Here is a 23,877-nt window from a genome sequence, read left to right as displayed (position 1 = left end):
AATAGCCGATATCCCTTTTCACCTGACAAATGTTACACCAGAACTGGGAATGATTTCACATTTTACGAATTACACAGAACGGTTTGATAAACCTACGTCCTCCAACTACAGCTATATCATTTGATTGGCGGTACTCGTTCAGTTTGTCGTATTTTGTTGATTGAGAAATATCAAGTTTTCTTCTAAAACTCTAAAACGCAGCACATACAATCACACTTTGGGCGGTAAAATTACTGTTAAAGCAAAAGTTAACATTTTTTGTTGGAGTTTCAGAAATAACATTTTTAGAAGTGACGCAGTCTTTTTTCAAACACCACAAGTGGTGGTCTTGGAATAGAATAGTACATTGTGTACCGAGAGCGGACTCGCCTTGGAAATCTCAACTTTACATTAGACCCAAACGTCCGTTTTTCTCCAAGTTCACATGCTTTTTTCTACAACAGCGGAGGGAAACCAGCGATTTTCTCTCCTCTGGTGAAAAAAAAAAAAAAAAAAATCCATTCGGTCTTGTGCTTGCTGCAATGTACTACGAATTCGAAGCGTTTCCACTAATCCACCACACGATCGCTAATCTGACCATGAATCTGAAAAATCTTTCTCACTATCAATTGACTAACAACTTGTGCCATATTATATTGAATATCTAAGCTTCCACCAATCTCGTTCTCGTGTGAAACTTTACTTTTTCTTTGGTAAATGGCTAATTTTCTCAATTCAAGTTATGATTAGCATTATAATCCAGCATAGTTTCCGGCCATTGTGATCGTTGATTATTTCGTACTACCCAGAACCGTGTTAATTCTTAATCTTTTCTTTCGTCGGCATTCTTCGTTTGCTTCGTATTTGTTACCCTTGAATTGTCGAGCGATCGTCGCAGATTTCATTGGCAATGGATTTTCAGGAAACGGTCTCTTCGAGCGTGCTGGGCCAGTGAGCTTTGTGGCGGAACACCCATTTCTGTTTTTCATCGTCGACGCCGACACCGGAGTGTCACTAATCGCTGGGCGTATAGACGACCCTTTAAATTCTCGGATTCGCTAGTGCGGTTTATCGTAGCTTGTCTTCTCCGACGTTCCCGTGACTCTTCCCCCATTTCCATTGGGAGAAAATTCCAATGTATCCGATATTCGCCCGAAAAATAAAGGAGAATAATCACGATCGTGAATAATCACCGAACAATGCATTCGAATTTCTATGTTGTATCTCAGGAAAAGGTGGGGCAAAACGAACGACTTTTTGTCTGCATTAGCTATTGGTCCACGTTCCCCGTAAAATCGTCCAACGGGTCCGCAATGCCCCACCTTTCCCTAAACGTCAAGTTCTCACATCGTCGTTTCTCCGGAGCACATTAAAATTCAGGTCTAAGAACGAAAAGATATTTATTTGACATTGTTTATGAACAATAGATTTATGTTCTTCGAAAAATATTAAATATTACGTTGGTAATTATCATTATTTAATAAATCTGTAACTTATCACTGTAATTATTATAATATATTGCTATAATATATGCATACTTCACCTATACTATGTATAGCTATAGTGATTTACAATTGAGTAGTGCTATGTACAAAAATGTGTGTGATTATGTGTGTGTGTACGTGCGTGTGTGTTTTATGGAAAGAACCGTTCGGAAAAGCAGCAATTATCGGGTGTTGCGATAACGACACATCTATAGGCATAACATGTGTCTACCTCGCAACGTCTATTACTACACGGTTCTCGTAACACGACGTAGTTCAACATCAACGTTTCGTCGGTGTCGTCATTCCGAGGCAAGACCGTAGCATGTTTATGTTTATCCGACGAAAGCCTTTCAAACCTCAATATTTTTTACGTACAAATTTATGTATACATATAGTACATCTCTCCTCACGTATGCCGTATTCCGCGTAAACTGAGCGGTACTTATCGCCAGTTCGTTTATTCGTTGGAACATTATCATCGAATGACGATTCATTTATATTCATCGATTGTAATTCTGTACTGCTCACCATCTGCTATTTTTCACCTCAACGAACTTGCGTACATAGTTACAACAATGAAACAGGTCTCCTCCGATACGCCGACTCGCACGAGTTATCTCGTGTTAGAGCGCGGCTTCCCACGAAGTCTGGGCGTTTGGTCGTCGATCGAGTATTGTTGGGTTTCGAATTGACATTATTCTTACAATTGGTTTTACATTCAGTTGCGTCTCAATCCCCGACACTTCGGGATCCATTCCTTTGCTGCTCAAGGTACCGGAAATATAGACCCGCTTCCAGCGAAGACTGGAACACCTTCCAGACTCGACGGGTGATCTCGGGCTAAGTGACATTCTTCAAAATCCATGGAACAAACTTTGATATCCTCGTGCAAACGCCTGGCAAATTAGCCTCCGCGCAGCCGATACCCCACGATATTATGCCCGCCAAAAAATAACGTCCGTCACGACCGCGGACTTGCAGAGGACCCCCGGAATCGCCCTGAAAAATTGAAATCCATCGTTACCTCCGTCGAGACGTACGAGCGGTGATCGCGTCCTCGTTCGCACTGTTCGTTGAATTACCTGACAGGAATCCTGACCCCCCATTTCATGCCCCGCGCACAGAAATATTTCGGGGATGAACTCGTGTCTTCCAGCTCTTAGAAACATCGACTTGCACCTTTCGTTGCTGACAATCGGCACTGAAACCTTCAAGAAACAAACGACATCGAGGTGAAATTTTCCTACGATCAGAAGCTGCTGTTAGCGATCTGCTGAAACTGGGGTGTACGTTACCTCTTGCAGGACGGAGGGTAACGTCCCTCCCTCGCTGAGTCGTCCCCATCCGGTGACGGTGGCATTTTCGCCGACGAGCAGATCGTCGGTGGCTGGTAAACAGATCGGCGATATGTGCGGCGCAAAGGTGAGTGATGTCTCAAGTCGTACCAGAGCGAGGTCGTACTCGTAGGTGAAAAAGTTGTATTTAGGATGGACCACTTTTCGCGCCACCGCCCTTTCCACAAAAGGGAGACGCTCCTGGACGGACGAAAAATCGTATTCGCCGACGCGAATACGGATCTGCGACGTCAGCAGACTGGGAACGGAAATGAAAAAAGACGGGTGTAATAATCGGTAAATGACTGGTAGCAAATTTGTTTTTTTCCAATCGTCACATCGGCGCTCCAAATGAGCCCAGAAATATGCAGAGCGATGAAATCCTCCTCGGAGTTTTCCTTAAATCAATTACCACTCACTCGTCGACGCAGTGACCAGCGGTGGCTATCCAGTTTTCGTTGAGGACCGCACCCCCGCATCTGTGCGTACTCGAGAATCCGAAGAAGGACGTTCTTCGGACGGAGACTTGCCACGGCCACCTACCGAACGGGGCGTCCTTTCCGCCGACTATTCGGGTCTCGGGACGTGGGAACAACGGGGGGACACCGCACTGCGTTTCCTTGCTACCCGTAGACGCGGAGACGGTCAAAACGTTGCCAGGAATTCTTTTGGTAGTGGTGCTCGCGGTCGTGGACGACGAGGGAGACGTTACGGGGTTTTCCGCGCTCGTAGTTCTCGTCGTTGTTGTCGTTATCGTTTTCGTCGAGGACGTACCGCTCGGCGTTGTTGTCGGGGTCGCAGTCGTGCTCGGTTTCTTGATGGGCTTCGCCTTAGTCGATGACTCCACGTAGGATGTCGTTATGTAGTGAGCGGAGCCTAGAGGCTTCTCGTAGTCCATGCTCTGCGACGAACGTTCATAAATTACGCAACACGACGAAGAAATGTTTTTCCTCTGCGGTAAGAGGTATCTCTTGATTTTTCGATTCGTTATGCTCCAAAAGCAAAACAAAAAAATCAAATAAACCGCTGATTTTTTTTGTATCGAATAATTTTTTTTCGCGTTCACGTAGATGTATCTACCGGGATTTCATAGGCGTATATTGGCTAAGAATATCGGTACTTTGTTCACCTGGTAGGGTTTGTTCGGTCTGGTAGGTCTGGTGGGTCCCGGAGGTTTCGAAGGGAAGCTTTCAGGGCCGCCCTCGAACCAAGTCGGGCTGTCAGTCCAATGAGGTTTGGGGGATTGTCTGGGCGGGGTCCAGGTGTTCTCGGACCAAATCTGAGGACTGGACACCGTGGGTCTTGTGGCTTCCAAGACGGTCGGAGGTCGTTCGGTCGGGGTCTTCTGTTTGGTGACGAAAGCAGGTTCCGTGGTGACCTGCCATTGGATCGTATGCTGCGTGAATCCGGCTGTGCTAGAATCAAATCGTATTTTCAATGCAGCTCCGGTGGCACGGAAAGTCAATCTGGGATCAAAGAGCAAACGAGCCTCCAGAGAGCAAAAAAAAACAAGGGATGGATGATTTTACCCGGTCAATTGGCTGCTGTAGTAAGTGGGTCGCGTAATGCTCGTCGTTTTCACAGAGATCTTATCCGCATCGGTATTCGAGACGAAATTCGGCTTCGCGTTCGCGATCGATCCGGGACGGTAAGTCGTGGTTTTCGGGTAAACGAGCGGCTTTGAGGGGTCAGTCGAGGGCTTCTGAGAGAGATTGGGCTTCGTGGCCCACTGCGGACGTTCCGTGTGAATGAAATTCGGGTTCTGCTTCTGGACGATGGCTCCGTTCTGCCGAAAAATGACAAGAGAAACATTTTCAGTACGCTCAATCGCACCGACAAACTCGACAATCCTCGATCATCGACACCTCGACACATCCGACAATTTGAAAATCATCTCGTCTTACGTTTCCGGCGAGCCCCGAGTCGACGTTGGGCTTGTGCACGGTCGCCTGCACGACCAAGTCCGTGTCTTCCGTTTTACCGTCGTCGGGTCTGGACTCGGACGGCCTTTGAGCGGTGTGGGGTTTCGGACTGTAACCCGGTCTGTGCGGCCTCGCTTCCTGGCCGGGTATCCTGCTCGGTAATTTTACTACGAGCGTATTGTGCGACACGTCGTCCTTGTCCACCGGCCCCCCAAGTCCCGGGTACTTCGGACTCTGATCAACGGCTTGCGTGTCATCGGTTTCGCTCACTTCTATGCTTTCGGTCTCCACGTGAAAATCGTTAGTGAGCCTGTTGTCCTGATTCGCAAGTTGGGTGCCCTGCGGCCTCTTCTGAGCGGGTCTACCCGGACCCGAGCCCACGCCGGTGGGCTTCGGCCTCTGAGGTCTGCCCTGTGAACTTCCGGTAGTGACGCCCGCGTAGCCGTGATGCCCGAGCGACGGAGTAGCGGGGTGAGTCCTCTGCGGGTATTGCGACGACCCGGGAGACTTGGATCCCGACGGCGAAGTGTACAAGGCCTCCGCAAGGGAGGGCCGCGTGCTCGGACTACCCCCAGAGATGACAGGGGTCGCGTTGACGTTGTTCGCCGTCGAATTGTGGACACAGCAGCTCCCGAACATAAAGGTGTCCACGCAAACACCGACGTGACTACCCTCTGACTTTATACACTCCCAAACGAACATGCACGTCCCTTCCTCGTTCCCTGGTTCGGGTCCTCTGCAGGGCTTCGGGCTGATCTTGTAACCTGTCCAAGTTCCACGGATTTATGCAACAATGAAATACCTTTCAGGGTCCTCACCTAACAACGATAACAACGACTCGGCGCTGCAATGAATACCGAAGGGACTACTTACATTTGCATCGCGATCGGAGTAACGAATCGTAAGCACAGGGGTGGGGCGAAAGAGCAGTTTTTTTTTTTTATTTTTTTTTCTCTTTTCTCTCGGCTCAACCGACTACGGATCGGAATACTTCTTGGAATTCAATAGGAGAGAAGAATCGAGTTGCGAATGGTCGGCGCGCGTGTACAACCGACAATTAGATAGTGGGACCGTCGAGTGTGGATATTGTACAGTATCTACAGTCGACGGTGGGACGGACCGGTGGGATCATCCGACGGTCGGAGAAAGTTTAAGTATACAGTCGTATGGATAGTTAATGTCTTTCGCTTTGTACGACATTACGACAAAGCCGCAGGTGGGGCGGTTGTCGCTGATAGCGAAAAAAGAGAAAAGGAGAAAGAAAACCAGAAACAGCATTAATAAAGAATGTAATTGTCATTCGGAGTTGGTGTGTATTTCGGAGCCAGCTGAGCGTTATTAGCTGAGCAAATATATAGGTTAATTAAAGCGTGACTCGCGCGGTTAATAGCTATCCGTGCACTTTACTGCTATGGATATAACCAGCCCAGCCGGTCTCTCGTTGTTCCGCGTGCAACGTTGACCGCTCGTCGACCGTTCTCTACCTCGGCGCTCACGTGTATACGTACGAAAATAGGTGCTTTGTGACTCGGCAGAGTTTGGCCCCCTGAAAAAAATAACCCGAGCCACGAGTTCTACGCCGGTCCATCCGGCGTAGATGTTACGTCCAAGCTCGGGGACTCTGCACGGGGTCGCACGGGGAACCCGGATCGCGCGAGAGGAAAGGGTTCACTTCACCGTTGCAGGTGTTTGACATTCGCCACGCCGACGTCGAGTCGACGAGGGTGACAACCGAGTCGAATGTGGTGCGGGTAGGTATGCGAAAAAAATTAGCAGAGCCTCGGGGACGACGAGGAAAAAGAAAAGTCGCGGGTCAATTAACTGCGCGGGGATATCTGAGAACGGTGCTCATTATCCTGCTCGCTGGATTAAATCACGGACACTTGGTTTTACTCGACGTCGCTACCGCCGCAGTTATACTCTACCACTACCACACGAAACGCACGACGACGCGCCTTACGAGCTACGCGGCGTAATGCCTGTACGTTGATACTGACTGTGACCTCGATTCAGCGTGCTGAGGGACCTAGCGATGCCTGACCACCAGAGGATTGTCGCCACGTACCCGAGCCACCGCATTCTGGCACCCTGGAACAGGAAAAACCAAACAAGATAAGCCTCCGAATGACCTCGGGGTGGAAAAAAAAAAAAAAAAACATCCAAGTACAGGTACACGAGTCAAAGTACAAGTGCGACCGACCGGTAAATTGTCGGAATCGCAAATGTCGCGATCCCGTAGACCTCATCGGAGATACCGGGTGTCGAATGTGAGCTGAGATTACGACCCATCGGCAAATTGATGGGAGACGAGGTGCGGGTAACGCCCGCGTGTGCGAGTACCCGTGCACCGGGTATACTTATTGACCGGTGAGTCTGAAAGCTGATCGTCCGATTCGTAGTCAGGGGGAACCAGGCCAGCGTTACCGGGGAGCCGAGGCAACCAGACTCCGATTCCGCGTAACCTCGGATTTTCCGAACAACCGCCACGAGGCCGTAGCCGATACATCGGTATCGCCGGCGCTGCACCGGCTCACGGTCTTCCAAGATCAACAAACTGTTACAACGTTACGATCGAGGCGGCGCATACGGTGGCCGTTAGTCGATAGTAGTCGAGTCGTCGGGTCTTTCTCGCTCACGTTAGCTCGGCAGTCGACGCTATCCTCCTCATTTTTCGTGGTCCTTACGTACGTGCAACGCGCTATTTATTTTCTCCAAGCGCGTCAAACTTTTCTCATACCGATCGTACGTCCTCGTTCTTGATCGAATCGAACCACGGTAAATTCGCGTTGCCGTTCGGGAAACAGCGGGGAACGGAGATAAACCGATCAGATTGTTTCAATCGTAGGCGCGGAGATCGGTTTTCAATTTTATTGAGAGGAATCTTCGAAATTGTCGTTTTTTTTCAACAAGGGCAGCGATGAAATAACTCATGAACCCGATTCACGCGAGCTGTTTCATCGTGAGATCGGTAACGCGCCTATGCACACTCGCAATGTGTTCGGATAAGTATACGTACGGCACAGCCGACGAAATCAGCGAGATTTCACATCACCCTCCGGACGAAATACCGAATCGAGTGGCATGTTGCACGCAAATCCTGTCAGTCGCGGGGGCAATTTTTCAACCGCGGCCCGCATCGATTTCCATGTGTCCGAGTGAATGCCGAGAGTCGTTGAAATTGGCGCGGATTGCGATGCGACCGCAAGTTGTTTCTTTCCGGTGCGGCTGTGCGCCGAAAAATGATGATGCCAGACTGTGCGAACGTCGACCGCGTGAGAGTTCGGCGAAACCGCCGAGGGAGAAGGCGCGTAGCGTACAAGTCGAGCAGAGAAGGAAGAAAAAGGAATGGAAGGGCGAAGGGTGAAGGGCTGTGCAGAGGAGGAGAGACGCAAGAGAGCGAATTGCGTTCGTCGCACTCGGTGACCCGACGACGTAAGCTAAAATCTCACGCCTCGCGTTTGCACTCGGATACTCGGATACTCGGATACTCGGATACTCGGTATCCGTTGAGACACTGCTCGCTTGTTCGGCGCTACCAGGCATGTGAGTAGTAGGTACGCCGCGGACCGATAGCGCTCCGCAGCCTCCGGTCACGCATGGCTAGGTCAAGAATGCCAACTCTATCACTTCTTTCGCCTTTATGCATCCCTCCTATCGCGCCATTCTCCGGATTTTTCACCATCTCCTTCGTCTCCCTTCCCGTCTCGTTCGTCTCTTTCATCTCCTTCGTCGCGAACCACGTTGCCCTCCCCCCGCCCCCGCCCACGGGGACTTTCTGCAGATATTTATATCATTCCCCAACGTGTTTAAATTCCGATCACTTGGTTCCTGGAGTTTGCGGGGCTTCTAGAATTTCTTCGATTACCGTTAGACCTGTGCCGGTACCTCTCCGTCCGATACCCCGTGTCTCGTGTTCGCAATTGGACGCTCGAAAATTCCCGCGTCCCTTTCAGGCTTCCCATTTCTCGCTAAAGCCGAAAACTGGTAGCCGTCGCGTGTTGAATTTCCTCTTTATCAAAAAGAGAATCGAATACCGGGGCATTCTCGTTCATCGTTCGTCTTATACGCACGGCGAGATATAACGAATGGGCGCGGGCGATATATCGCCCACGTCAAACGCTTAGGAGTAGTTATTTTTTGGACGGTCCCTGATTCTATGCCCAGCCGAACGATCGCGAACTAATAACTACACGTAGACCGGTATGGGTTCAATATATCTATGGTGCGGGGTGTGGGTGCAGATAAAGCTAACGTATTGTTTGGTTGTGGAAATACAGATGAACGTGGGTGGAGTTACCGAGAGCTCCGGGATAGTTGATTGGAGAAGCTACAACTGGAATTGTAAACTATGAGCGCGACTATGAGACAGGGCTTCGAAAACTGAAGGATAAGCGATGTGGACATCGAGAATTATCACCATGCATTTTTGATATTGAAACGAACGGAAATGAAATACGTGGAGAGAAGGTCAATTTTGGCGATACGTCACGATAGTATAGTCATCAAATAATATTATGTATAGCAGATGCATAGTAGATGTAAATCACTAGTCACCGATATTCCGGTTATACACGTGAGTTATCGAAACGGCCGACAAAATAAATCGGTAAAAACTTCTCTTACCTGGCCATAATTTACCTGAACGCCAGCGAATAATGTTGCAAAATGTATACCTTGCTCGTACAATTTGCTTCTTTGTGATTTACTCCATTGATCTTTGCCCACCTGTGTTGGCGTAAAAGATGTTCTTCGTTCATCGTCTCGACGTTAAAAATGTATCGCCATTCTCCGTTGTCGCCGATATATCTTTGGTAGCTCACCAAGCTTCGTCCTGCCGCACTTTAACAATTTGTAAGGAATTGTTCTATTTCTGAGTTTTTTTTTTCGCACAGAATTGAATTTCTTTTCAAAAAGAGTGTCTCCAAAATAAAGGACCAGAAAATTTTGGAAAAAATTTCAATTGCTTTTCAAAGAATTCCATCGTAGAAAAACTATTACTAATTGTAAGCAGAATCGAATTCCGACAAGGAACACCGCAGTGCGCTTGTAAGCGATCTGCACCATTGAAATGGTGCGCTGATCATTCGTACGGCGGGCTCACCGGCTCTCGATCGAGTTTTCATCGAAGTGGGCTGCGCTGATCCTCCCGTTCGAGAGTTGTCGAGAGGTAGAAGGAGAAAGAGAGAGAATTCATTCAACCGAGATTACGTACTTTTACATAAGTATAACTTTTCCAATTTTCTCAACGCCTTCGGGCACGTATCGCGCGTATAGCCCGAGTGATAGAAATCGTGAAACTATGCTCTTGATATTTCTACGGTATTCTCCGCGTACACCGTACGCGTGTACGGTGTCAAGAAGAAGAAGAAGAAGAACCCGCGGCAAGTTTTCTCTTATTTTTCTCGTCCGGCGAAAATCCGGCATCGGTGAATCTCTTCGGCGGGGATCAACGGAATCTGGGTATGGGCGTGCACGCGGAGTGACCGTCGCGGGTTCTATACCCGCAGGTGGACGTCTCTCCTCGTCCGATAACGAAGCGAACTCGAGTAAATAAGCCGGCGTCGCGCCGAATAAGAGCCTCGGGCATACGGAAGACGAAGAGTCGCTGCAGTTCCAGTTGGACGCGGACTCGATGTTGCGGTCGAAAGTGGGCCGAACACGTGGGGTTATGCAGCGGTGCAGGGTGCAAAAACTGACACATATTTGAGAATTTAGCGCGCGTTAGAATCGAGGCTTGCGTACGCGGTTTTTACCAAGGATTCCATCGGGGGGAGCGTTTCTGTTCGCTCGCCCCTCGTACGTATAGCCGCCGTACCAGCCGCCGGTTCGACTATACCGCTTACCATATCCGATCGACCTTATGCCAGCCAAGTCGTTAAGTGCGTCGGCCCTCGACGGGGTCGGCTTGGATCGGGGCTGCGAATGAAAAGCACGTGATATTCGCACCCGCGGGTACGTTTGTACGCGATCACGTAGTACCGCCGCATCTGTGGCGCAACGCGTATATTTTTACAGATCTGACGCCGCAACGCCTGCCATGGGTGCTCAAGACGCTAAACGGTACTCGACGCTGGCATAGCGCATCTTTATAGTTTGGACGTTTTCCGACGACTGCGGTCGAAGGTACGCTGTTATTTACACGGTATCATCAGATAGGCCGCCCACGAGCTTACCGGCGCATCGCGACGCCCGACGAGTTGTAACGCAACGCGACGCGACGCGACGCGACTGCGATGTACGACCATTTTGTATCAGCTATGAATATCTGCATCGACGACCCACGCACGGGCGCGAGGCTCGTCCAACGTGATTAGAGTTGACAATTAATTCAATTTAGTGGCACGTACACTATACGCGAGGAGTACGCGTACACCGGGGTGGGTTATCCGGGGGTCGAGCGCCGCGCTAAGCGATATTAAACTTGTAAAACTACGTCGCTTGTCGCTATCGCCGCTCGCTAACAATAATTGGAACCGGAATCACCGTCGATTAGTGACCAGCTACTACGGGGCGTCCGTTAATCAGCGATTAGCAATTAGGTATCTCTTCGCAGAGGCGAGACCATATGGTCCGTGGGGCGGAGAGGGAATGAATCTCGATAATCGGCTCGCTGGATTGGGTTTTATCGGTGGCCGTGGCGCTACGCTGTTACGGAATATGCAATACGGTCGATTCGACGTGCTTCGCTGCACGTTAACAGAACGCCCGAGGATGATCGACGAAAAATGACCCCCCGCCGATTTTCTAGCTCGTATAAATTCTTTGCTCGGCGTCACGCCCGAGCGGAGCACGGCTATCGCCGCGACCGCGCGAATGCCCTCGTACGAGCAGCCGATTACGAGTTACGGTTACGGGGGGGGCCTTTTTCCCGTGTCCGGGCAACCGTCAACCGTACGATACGACGATTCGACGCGAGTTAATCGTGGATTGAATGGGATAGCCGCGACACATCGATCGTACGCCGCAACGTCGGCGCAGCATTTCGAATGGATCGAAATATTTTTTTTTTTGCCAACGACGCGATAGAATCTCGACCCACATCTACGACGGAATCCAACCCGGCGTAACACAAATCCATACGGTGGCGAGTCGTTACGGGCTTGGGGGGAATAACCGAATTTTCGAATTGCTTTTCGCTGATGAAAATGTCACGGTGATCGATCAATCCAGCAATCGCGCCGCGTAATACTCGGCGGCTCAATCTGTCGCGGACAAATTACGGATTCATTGCTCGGTGGCGGGCTAAGTTATTGCGTACACGACCTGGCTTGATTGACGAGTTTATGCGTGAAACGAGGCGTTCGTTAGTTTATCTCATCGTTTCATCATCGTTAACGTGTTATCATTGTTGCTAATATCGCGAACGTGATCGTTGTCATTTCGTTTCCAGTCCCTTTCTCTCTTCTTTTTTTATTCAATTTGAAAAATATAGCGAAACCGCGATGACCGACCGGTAAAGTGAAGAGGGATCCGTTCGAATTTTGTAATTGAATGTTTATTACTCGTTCATAACGGACCGTATTTCCGGTACGCGAAGAGAACGTTGCCAAAGAGATAATGATATTCCGGACTTCCGCGCGTACGTGATATCGGTTATTTTCCACGGTCGTATTCTTCGGATGCTGGACGAGCTCGTGTCGGAGATATTCACGCCGTGCTCCCGCAACGAGGGTGATGTTCGACTTGACGCGAATATCTCGTTCCGCATCTAATCGGTAATTCCCTGTCGATCGGTCTTCCGTCGAGCTGTACGTTTGCAGAGGCGGACTGAATTTTTTCCTCGCACTTATCGAGCGCACGTGAGTAAAGCGCGCATCCTAAATCGGTCGCGAACACGCGTATCGTTTCCTTTCGCAATCAGCGCGCCGCAGACTCTGAGATAAACCACGCAAATTCAGTACACACACATAACGGTTAAAATAAAGACCGAACTCGATTAAAGCGAACATCACGCGTATCATACCTATAGGTATAGATATGGTCCTCGCTATCTGCCGACTGCAGACGCGAGTTACTCGGAAGTTTTCCCCCTGCTCCACTTCTCCCCGAATCGTCGAGCGAAAGAAATTATACGCTCGTACGCTCGACGTACGTTAGATTTCCCTAATTACGACGATCGAAAATACCTGGGTCTGCTATCCGGATATGATGCGGGTTGCCAACGGAAGACTCTTGACGTGGACTGCAGCTGCGTCCTTGACACCGGTGTATTCCCGTATCATGATTATCCGTGACGGAGGAAAAAAGCTACACCGTTTTCGCCCAGTCGAACTCGTTCCCGTGACAGTGCTGATAATTTTACAGGCGTTGACGAAAAAATTAGGGGTTCGTCGAACGGGATGTGGAACAAGGCGGAAACTCAACGGAGAACGTGCGGGTAACGCATCGCGGAAGTTGCGTCGGACGGCCGGCTTCCCTTTTTTCTTTTTTCACAAAGTTCAGGTAACGACGCCAGAGTTTCGCCCGGTACGAGGACGACGCGGACACTGAAGCTTTGCTGCAAAGACGGTTATGTTGAACGGGGGCCTATCCTGAGGCTTAACGGACACCACCTCTTTCTCTCTCAATTTCTCCTCCTCCCCCTCCCCCCCTCCCCCTTGCACCTCCCCCCTCCCCCCTCCCCCCTCCCCCTTGCACCTCCCCCCTCCCCCCTGCCCCCTCCCTTATCTCTCTCTCTCATTGAACGTACGTCCGTACGTCCGTCTCGCACGCTCTCGCTCGGCAGAGATTCTCGCTTTTTCAGCGTGTCCCATCTTCGCCGCCTTCTCTCCTGGCTCACCCTCGCGATCCCTCGCGATCTACCGAGTACATCTTTGCAGTTTGCGCTCTCAAGGTCGCGATCGGTGTACCGCAATCCTAGACAAGGAACTCGAACTCTGCGACCAGCCGTTCACTCCTCGGAGCAAAGAATTACATCTCACGGCGTTGGTTCCGTTTCCTCGAGGTCATATCTCCGGCGACGAGACGAGAGGAACGAAACGAGGAAGAAGCTGACGCGGAACATTTTCTAACGTTCGCTCGACAACAATTATAAACCGCCGAGTGCCTCAGCAGTTGACGCAGCTCTCTGTTCTCTGAGCCGGGATCGTCTATCCGTACGATTCTCGAGCGTTCTTTTCATCCGGGCAGGTGATCGGCGACGAGCGATCGGTGTGACAATGGGAGAGGAAAAAGATGCGCGCGAAGGTCCGCGACCAGTCGTCGATGAGATTCTCCGTCCCATCGGCCGGCTCGACGAGCGAGGTCAATGAGAGTACGGAGGTATAGTTGTACAAGAGACATAATGGCCACGGAACTGCATACCCGTACGCGCGTACGTGTAAACAGTACGCATACCCGCAGCTATGTCCGTGGGATACCCGTGCACCGGCGCGGGGAGGCGCGTTCATCGAATTCGGTTCGGTGTTGACGAAAAAATGGCTGACGCGTGAAACGAGGCGAATGGAGAGACACGCGTCGCGATTCCGCGGGAGACAACCGGGATGACTTTTCGCCGATTGTTCGGTGTCCGTGGCCGTTGTCGTTGCTACCGTTCGGTCATTTCGGGCACCTCGAAACAACGTTCCACCTCCCGGACTTTGACGAACGAGGACCACCGTGCGAAATCTCAGCGGATCGCGCGGTTCTTTGTTCGTATCCCCGAAGAGCCTGTTCGGCGGAGCAGCGTCACGCAGACGCAGCCAATTAGACAATTATGACCTCGCAATTTTCTTATTCAAGAGCTCGGTGATTATCGCTCGAGTATAAATCGGCCTTCGGCGCTGCGGTGCAATTGCACGGCTAAAGGATTCGTAGTTACGTGGTGAGGATTCGCGGCGCTCACCGAGAGTTACCGCTAATCTGTACCTAGCTACTCGCGCTCGCGAGTCGATGTTACCTCCTCGGTTACAAGTAGTCCCGATAACGAACCGACACCGAGCACGATCAACTGCGACCAACGAGTTCCAGTCTTTCACTTTCGCCCGTGCGCGGGCGAACAGCCCTCGCACTCGTGCAGCCGATGTGTAATAACGTGCAGTAATACGGATCGCGGGTGAATCCCTGACCGGGGTCTCTCCCATTTTCATTCGACGATCCTCCTCCCAACCTCCGGCTATCCCGGACTCATATCCTTCGCTAATGGGAAGTGGGTACCGCATTTCAACGCCTGGCTCTTCGAGACGGCGGTCGTCAGCCGTTACACGGCAAAGTTACCGTACACCTGGCAAAACTGTACGGCCTGAATTACAGGGATGGCGATGACTCGGCGCACCCCGCGAAAATAGGAGGACGAGTACGACCCTGCGGGGTCAATTTCTACAGAGTGGATGAAAAAGGTGGTCGATCGTTATTCCATTTATGACGTGGGCTTCCCCCGATCTCGCGTACGATTCGTACGAATGCAACGTCCAAGTACCGAGCTTGAGCCATAACACTCGTCGTCGGGGCTGGAATAACTTGTCGTACACGTACGTCGAATTTCCCAGGAGCAAAAAATCTATAGCCAGACACTTTTAGCGGAGCGGAAATCGGCTCGACGCGAACACGGTCCGTGGTACGTTCATCCCCTGCGTTCGATCGTTGTTCTCATTTATTGTCGTCGAACAGAAACGAGTATCCCGCGTCATCTCGGGTCAGAGGAGGCGGACGACTCCGCGGTGCGAGTCACACTTTCACGATTCACCGTTCGATTCAACGGTCGCTTTTACTTTCCTGCGTGGCTTGGCACGGGGAACGGGACAGCTCCGGTTCAATTTCGAACTCGAGGCTCGTACGCATAATTTTACGCGCGGATGTATAAATTAGGGAGTGAGACGAACGCGCGAATACGAGGAGAGGAGGAGAGTGTCGACGCGCGGAACGAGGGTGAACCCCCCCCCGAGGCGAGGCTCGTGACTCGCTCGCGGCTCGACGGCGAATAATTCTCCGGTATACCGGACGTTCGTTCTCCCGTCGCCTCCGACGCATTGTCTCAAAATTCGGTGCCTCCGTTGACGCGTATACGGAACCGGGTAGGTAGGTATAGGTACCGTACGTACCTGCGTAGGTACGCGTACGGATATTTGGTATATGCCGGCCGCCTATCCGTGGACCTGCGGAGTCGTTTTGCCGCTGCGGGCATAGAGAGTTGTCCTGGCCTCTGATCTCCTTCTTTCGTACGATTACATCGCGCTTGCGGAGCCGTACGTACGTACGTCATACGCGCGTGACTCTGCGAGCGTCCGACTCGCGAGCGCCTTCCCTATGAACGTACATACGATACATACATCGTCGTTGAATGACGATACGAAGCGAGCGTACTCGTCGGAGAGGCGAGTCGCCAAGTCCTCGCGAACATTGACAAAGCACTTTCTCGGTAGGCTCGTCGAGTCACGAAATACCGATGCGTCGGATTTCGCGCCACACCGAACACACCGAACGGACCTCCGACGTGTTTCCACAGAAATCTCCGAACGGAAGAAAATATACGAACACTCGGCGGTATGTATATTCATAAGCAAAATCGTAACGCGTCATCGGCTATAAATGTGTTACGTAAAATGTACGCTTCGTTCGGACTAGCGATGAGACACTTATGAATGCTTATGATATACGGGTATGATACGGGTACCCGAGTAGCTCGTCGCCGTCACCGTCGCCGTCACCGTCACCGTCGCGTCGCGTCCGTTGTCGGCGATCGTTACGAAAGTAAAACCAGATCACATGACCACCGGCTGCCCTATCTAATGCATTTGAAGCTTCAGCAGGTTTTGACTATAGTTCCATAATTGAGAGAAAGTACCTAAATAAGTAGTTGGAACGACGACAACGCGTTTGTATACCGGCAACATCAACGATCAACGACAACGATTCTACCGACAGCGGCAACGGCGATGACGACCGCGGCAGCTCGGGTGCGTGATGCCGTTCGACTGTCGCTCGTCGTACGTACGTACATTGTATCCCGGTGCGGGCGTGCAACGCCGCGAAAAGATCGCCGCAAATCTACCTCGCATGCAGGAAGTGATCCCGCGCTCCTGATTAAGAGGAAGCGAGGAAGAAGAGCGGGGAACAAGCTGTAAGGTCTAGCGTGCGCTAGCTTGTTAGTTCCGTGTTGGCGTCCCTATTATTTTCCGAGGCGAGTGGACGCGCGGAGTCGCTTCCGTTAATTATCGTTTTCGAATTAAGGGGCGAGACGCGCACCCGTCACCGAGTCCCGAGTCCCGAGTCGTTCGAATTCGCGGAAATATGTGTCACGACGACGCGCGTAGACTCCTCGTAGATTCCGCGTAGATGCAACGCGAATAATATCACCGGTCTGGTTCGGGTATCGAGCGTCGTGCGTCGAACACCGAGTAGAAAGTCCCGCGGTCCTCGGCGTATCGCATCTCGCGTACGGAAGCCCGTACCGTGAGAGCCGCCGACGTCCATTTATCGGCTACGACTGCAACGACGATCCTCGCCTCTTCTCTCCTTCGGATCATCGTTCTTGTCCGGATACGAGAGAACGTCGTCCGGCGGCGCGAGCTCGACGGGCGACAAAAACGAAACCGGGAGAGAATTTCCTCCCCACGTCGTTTTCGTGGTAGCTCCTCGTCTCCTCGTGAAAAAGGCTCGTGGTGTCGGGGCTCTTGGACTCGCGCGCTCCCATACGTAGACGAGCGCACGTACCCACGTCGTACGCAGGCGGATGCGGACACGCGTGTGCGGTCTATCTCGGCTACTCATCTGAAATAACAACGTTGGCTCCGACGACGGGGGGAACGACGGTAAGAACGAGAGCAAGAACGAGAATAAGAGGACCGAGACGCACGTGCACGTGGTGCGTTCTAACAATTGTGTCAAGGGCACGGATCATTGTCCTTTTCTAGTCGCTCTTTCTCTTTCTCTTCCTTTTCCTTTTCCTTTTCCTCTTCATCTCCCCTCCCCACTTCCACGTCCTCCTCTCCTTCTTCCTCTTCCTCATCTTTACCGCGCTCTCCTCGCTCCGCCCTGGTTTACCCGAATCCGATCGGCATACCGCGGAATGCTCGACGCCGCGTACCTCGACAATTTCGCTCATTTCACCCTTGAACTGCGTGCTTCTCTCGCTCGAACCCCTCGCTGCCGCCGAAACCGTTGATCGAATGGCACCTGTGCGCTACGCTAATCACGCTCCCGAGTAATAACGGTGTAGGACGCGACGCGACGAACCTGGGTGGGGTGGGGGTGGGGTGGGGGGGGGAGTGCGGGTAATAGGAAAAAAGTGAAAGAAAAAAGAAACGGCGCAGCGCCCGGGGACGGGAATCGAAGCCTGCAGAGGTGAATATGGGTCGGATTCTCGTAGAGATCGTCGAACGCCTCGAGGGTAAAGCCGGCGCGTGATACGGGTATGACACGATCGACTATCTCGGAGATTTGAATGAGTGATTGGCAAGGTTGGATACCGAGCGTTCGCCATTTTGCCGAGTTAGAAATCTTTCTTACCATTTAAAGGTAGACCGGAGCAAGGAGGATCTTGCTGCAGCGGAGCAACTCGTGGCTGCCGGGTGAAATTTATGGCACTCCCGATACGTGCCGGATAAGAAGACCGACGTTCCTTAAATCAACGACGATTCTCCTCCGCGTCTCGTTACGCTTGCACCGAGGCGGGCGCGATGTATCGGGTATACTCTCGCACCGGAATCGTCCAAAGTTCGAATAACAGCGACATAAATAATAGACACGCCACGCGTCTACCGTATGGCTATTAGGTAGCCGCGTGCTCGCTGCGAAATTATTATACCCGAGCATCGCGTACGCGCGCAATTAAATTTTACCAAATCTGGGACATTTTCTCCTTTCACGAATCGAATCTCCTCATTCTTACACACTCCGGCTCGTATACGTATAATATACCTGCCGGATTGAACTGGTAACGTGTGCGCCGCAATCGGTTCATCTTCATTCCCGCATCTTCCGCGTCCCTAAATATCGATCATCCGATGTAACCTGTGTACCGTACGCACGCGTAAGTTGTATTATATGTACTTGACGGGATGAGAATATACGCGTTGACGAAAACATAAGCAGGTACATCGACAAAACTATAGCGGGTCTTCGGGCGAAAGTTTTCGGTTCGTCGCGCCAGACACTCCCGCTTAAGAGGCCTAGTTGGGTCGTGCGTATTCCACCGATAGTGCGAAATTGAAATAAAAAACTTCCAAAATTATATCACCCGAATTCCGTCGCGATATATCTCGAGCAATGGCGTCGTAGTCAGCGAATGCCGTATGTAAACGGGAAACCGAGATGGGTCCAAAAACTCGCGGACTCATCGGCTCGATGAGAAGAGCGACGTCTCTGTATTTTATCAAATATCGGTTCATCGACTCGGTCAGAATATCGCTTGGAAGAAATCCAAGGTCATGCATAGCTATGTACGGATCTGCAAAACAAAGTGTGCGCGCGACGGCTTCACACCGGTATATTCCTCTGCGGATACGCAACTTTTTAAACGGTAGCAGATAGACAGGTAGACATTTCCCTGCAAATCTCGCTGTACGCGAGGGCATTCCTCTGCGTCCTCCCTTCGTGCGCGTAATTGTAACGTAGCAGCATAGTATAGGTAAATATTATCCCCATGCGATACGGAGTATCACGAAATGCGAATCGTACGATAGCAAATTCGTCGGTTAGCAAATCGGTTCGGGTGTTGGACCCCGAGGCAGGGCAGTCTTCCCTCGCCACGTGATGGGATATACCTACAAGTACGCGAATAGACCGTTGCTGTTCGAGATGTAAATGGCAGGTACGCGGTACGTGGCGCAGGAGGCGCACGCGTCTTTTTGAGCAACGGTTCTTTCGAGGAGCTGCAAAAGCCACACAGACGGACTGCACCGGATGACGAACTGCGACGAAGACGGGCCGCGGCTGCGGCACCGGTACCGCGTGTATCTGCGGGTGAGCTCTGCGGAATTCGGGGAGAACAGCCGGACCATCGGTCGTCCCGCTCCGATTCTCCTCAACGTAGGCCCGAACCCGCGTGTGCCCGCGTACGTCGCTGTTGTTGTTTCCCGCCGTTGCACGCTTTGACCTCTGGGGCAGTAGCTGCGAGTAACTCGGCGCGCGTACGGCATATTTTTCTCGATCGAAGTGAGGCGTGTATCGTCGCCGTTCGCCAGCGCGGACATGCTAGGTACGATGTAGTCGCGAAAGAGGATATGCGGCTACCGGATTAGGGAATAAAACCCACCGCCTCGGGTCGGTGGCGGAGGATGGAAAGCTTTGGCATTTCGACGCGAAGGGGTTCGAATTCATTCCCTATCGCAGCGGCGTATCTACGTCCAACCGCGTGATTCCCGACATCCCCATTAGCAACGTCCGGCGAGCCTTGCTCGGTCGAGAAACGCCTCCTTTCCAAATTTATTAGATATTGAAAGATCGCTTATTATTGATGTAGATTGCATATAGGTACATAGATTCGAATCTGGTCGGATTCAACTCGGTTACAAGTATGTGTGCGTCAGAATTGTTGACCGAAGAATTTCAAAACCTTTACGGGGAAAAAATAAAAAAAAAAAATTTCGCGTACTATTTATAAGTATGTGAGAAAATGGAAAGTCGTCGCGCGTGTTGTAGAGATGAGATATCGAGCTGCGCTTCGGGGAGAACGTTTCTTACGCCGAAAAGTGACTTTCGAGACGATAGGACGTGAAACGAGGAAAACAAAATTTATTTTTCGGTCAGCCTGATACACATGAGCCGCTCTGCGATCACTTTGATCCACTTTTAGCGCGCAGAGGTTGAAGGAGATATGCTACATGATGTTGCAACAAACGTCCGTGTTTCCCGTTTCCGTACGGTTTCTATACAGAATATAGAAAGCCTGCGGGCTGTAGCCGGCGGTGCACTTGGCACTGATTGTGAATCGAGTTTCACTGCGTCGCATCAAGGTGCGCGGGATAAAACTTTAAATCATCGTGGAAATTGCCGGCGTTATTACGACCGAACGACATCGGTAGCTATCGCCACGTGCAAATGCGAGTTTCGCAAACATCGACGTATCCCGATCGAAGCGTAGGCCACCTCTTCCTCTACCGCTGAATCGAACTCGGTCGTGTGCACGAGCACACAATCACCGGTATCGACACGTCCTCTCTGTAAACGTATCCGTAAATATAGGATATGCAAGCTATTCGATCGATACCGGTAACCGAATGCTTGTACCATTTGAAAATTTTTATTGTGCGAATCTGTGCAAACGGTTGCGGAGAAAAAAAAAAGATTTCAGTTTTCCAAACTCGGGGGACTAACTAGACACTGGTAGAAAATTTTCACCGAAACGCATTTTATAATTCCCATTCGAACCGCGAGTTGGCAAGGTCAGTCAGGATGATTTTTCACCTCATCCGAACGCAACATCGTAATTTTCAACGTTTCCACGAAGACGGATGTGAATTTCTGACTCCTGCGGCTCGAGTTCTTGCCCCGGGCAATAATAGCGGCGAGCGTAATCGATCGCAAAGCGGAGTCGACTCTGGATCGGAGCGAACCCTATACTCTTTGGATCAGAGTCGGGCAGCACTCTTGGTTTCACCTGTCGTCGTTCCGTAACTGTAGTACGGACGACCGAGAAACCGATTGTGAGTAATCCTCCGGCCTATTAGGAACGAGGTATGCACGCGCATTCCGCACACGTGGGGGCCAGCGTATACGCACCGCCCACTGCCCACCTCGCTCCAGGTCACTTGCAGTACAGCCATCCGCATAACGGACTGCCGTACGCGGCACCAGCGAGTCAACGCCGCCAAGCACCGACTGGCGATCGGACTTCCGAATTCCCATGATATCCTCCAGAGTTTCGGTGTCTCCGTCCGTAACGAGTGAAAGATAAATAAATAAATAAATAAATAAGCGCCGGCAAAAGAAAAGCTCTAATGCGTGGATTTTCCGATAAGCGCGGTATACCCCGCGGTACATGCGTGGCTGTATCCGTATGCACGGTAAACGAAACTGTACGTGTTGGTATGATACTCGGAGATACGACAGGCGACATCGTCGAGTATTTACGTACTTATCTCCACGGCGCATTCAGTTTCCCAAACGAATCTAATCAGCGAAAGTACGTACGTACGAGAAAATCGCCTGGTTTTAACCCGGTCACGAAATTGCCTTCCCGTGGAAAATCGGTGCGACTTGCATTGGCGCTACGTGTACAGCCGGTCGCGCGAACCGCTCTTTTGGGTTCCGCCGATCGATTACCCGCGGGGCGTGGGGTACAACGATACGATATCCGTATACTTTTTGAATGAGTCGATGCCGCCGCGACTTCGCCAGGTAGAACGGCGTCGCGGCAGCGGATTCTACGGTTACCGAGAAAAGAAATTCTTCTGGAAAGTTTCGCGCTCACCGCGAGGACGCGAATTTCTCGCTAACTGTAATACGTCGGTGTCTCGCGTCATGCGAATGACTAATAATAATACGACAATAACAACGTCAACGGCGACAACGATAACAACAACCGAACGACAATAACGACGACGATAACAAAACAATAACAAAGAAACTATCGTCTTTACGGTATACAATAAAGAACGACGGCGCGGCGCAGCTCGCACCGCTACCGACAAGACGAATGGTTTTATTACGCGGAAAGTGAGACGACCGCCGATTGCCGTTGAATCGTCATCGGCTCATCGCCGAGCAAATTACGTACCGATGAACGCGAACGCGCGTCGTCGTTGGCTCGTATTTCGGCGCATCGTGCAGCGATTCCGGATCCATCGGCGGAGGCGAGTGGATCCCGTTCCACGGTCGCGCGCACCTACCCGATGTCTATACCCATGTTTTTGTACTCACGTTTGCTTTCGCGTCTACGAGGGCGACGTGTACGCCCGATGTCGGCACGGGGCGAGATATACTCGAAGACCTCGAGTCTCCGATCGATCCAAAGTTCTTCACGAGGACTGGTTTCTCCTCATATCGACGATCTCTCGGTCGCGCAGACGGGGATTTTTTCGCCGACGCCGCCCGCCGAACAATTCGCCGGCGTTCGAAGAGCTCTCGCGCAATTAACGACGACCACGTATCCCGCTCGCGTTAAATGGGTTACGGCGAGACGCACCGCGACAGTCTTCCACCCGGTGGGAACTGCAACAGCACCAGCGGCAGCGACACCGCGACGACGGACGCACTGCTCACTTTGATTTAGGTCTTTTCACTCCGTCTCTCCCGAAGCCCGCTCCTCGAGCCGCTGACCGTATTGCAAAAACGCAGTGGAATAACGCCGCGCGAGTTTCTACGACGAGTCACCGCCGAACGGCAGGGATCGGTCGCGCGGGAGTCTCCGAGACGCGAATATTGTCGATTATCGCGCGACTCCGCAGCACTTGGGAATTCGGGAAACGACGATCAGGGGAGCACGGGACTGCCACCGCCCGCCGACATTCCGCGCTGTTCGTAGCGCCCGGGGTTCATTTTACGCGGGTGATTCTAAGACGATCCGCCCGGACCTCGGTAAGGGGTATCGCGCGACTCCTGCAACTGCGGGGCTTCGAACATACACGCGATCGTCGCACCGATCTTCAGTCAACGCCGCGTACTTATTGAACGAAACCCGTTTATCGTGTCAATCGATTATTTCAGGCGCAACGTGGCAACGATCGCTCCTCGTACTCCTCCGCGGGCGGTCGCTCGTCGTTATCACCATTACACCTATACGGTGGATTAGAAAGTGTCGACTTACTCGTCGACGATTACTCTTCGCTCGTCATCGATCGGGGTACGGTGGTGCATCTGTTGTGGGACGGCTGACGGATCGTTCGCCGAGATTCCACCCTCCGCGTATTCGGAACGCCGTTAGATCCAGAAGCGCGAGAGCCGTTGCACCGTGATGATTGTCGGTGGCGCGCGTGACCCCGATGATATATTCCTCGAACGTCCGCTCCTCGGGAGTTGACGTATCTCGCGCACCGCACCGATCGACCCAGCCGAATGTGGAGCAAAACCGAGGGTGTACGCCTCCGATTGTATTCGAGACGACGGAGAAGAGTACGACGATCCCGACGCGGCTCAACGAAAGGAAACCGAACGAAACCCGAGGAAACCGGGTTGATCGCGATGACCAGGCCGCTTCGGTCGGAGAGTGGAGCGCCAACTGCAACTTGGGCTTCACTCGGGCTTCGCAGCTAGCCGGGCCTGAGCGTAGTCGGGTATGCGTTCGCCTCCACTACCGTC

The 23,877-nt window shown here is 51.6% G+C and overlaps 2 protein-coding genes across 15 annotated transcripts in view; one reads left to right on the top strand and one right to left on the bottom strand.

Moving 5' to 3' along the window:
• LOC105693349 overlaps nt 1-1,527 on the top strand; it is a 6,172-nt gene extending 4,645 nt beyond the window's left edge. For all 4 annotated transcript variants that reach the window (XM_048660101.1, XM_048660102.1, XM_020856567.2 and 1 more), the window contains exon 7: nt 902-1,527. In XM_048660101.1, the coding sequence (XP_048516058.1) occupies nt 902-1,041 (140 nt within the window). In that variant the 3' untranslated portion in view covers nt 1,042-1,527. The remainder of the gene's footprint in view (nt 1-901) is intronic.
• On the bottom strand, nt 1,363-23,877 carry LOC105693523 (serine proteinase stubble). 11 transcript variants are annotated; one of them, XM_048660098.1, is made up of 9 exons: nt 23,387-23,877; nt 6,726-6,810; nt 4,705-5,486; nt 4,330-4,586; nt 3,930-4,215; nt 3,220-3,701; nt 2,762-3,059; nt 2,549-2,674; nt 1,363-2,465 (listed from the first exon to the last, which is right to left on the bottom strand). In XM_048660098.1, the coding sequence occupies exons 2-9, from the start codon at nt 6,799-6,801 to the stop codon at nt 2,307-2,309; spliced, it is 2,466 nt and encodes an 821-aa protein (XP_048516055.1). In that variant the 5' UTR covers nt 6,802-6,810; nt 23,387-23,877; the 3' UTR covers nt 1,363-2,306. The 11 variants fall into 11 exon arrangements, with proteins under 11 accessions (XP_048516055.1, XP_020712222.2, XP_048516056.1 ...); XM_020856563.2 differs by having other exon boundaries at nt 6,720-6,810; nt 23,387-23,876; XM_048660099.1 differs by lacking the exon at nt 23,387-23,877 and adding an exon at nt 22,501-23,327.

This window comes from Athalia rosae, chromosome 1 (assembly GCF_917208135.1).
Source record: "Athalia rosae chromosome 1, iyAthRosa1.1, whole genome shotgun sequence".
In the NCBI taxonomy this organism is placed as follows: Eukaryota; Metazoa; Arthropoda; class Insecta; order Hymenoptera; family Athaliidae; genus Athalia; species Athalia rosae.
The sequence above is the reverse complement of the archived record's forward strand: the minus strand, read 5'-3'. Positions and strand labels throughout refer to the sequence as shown.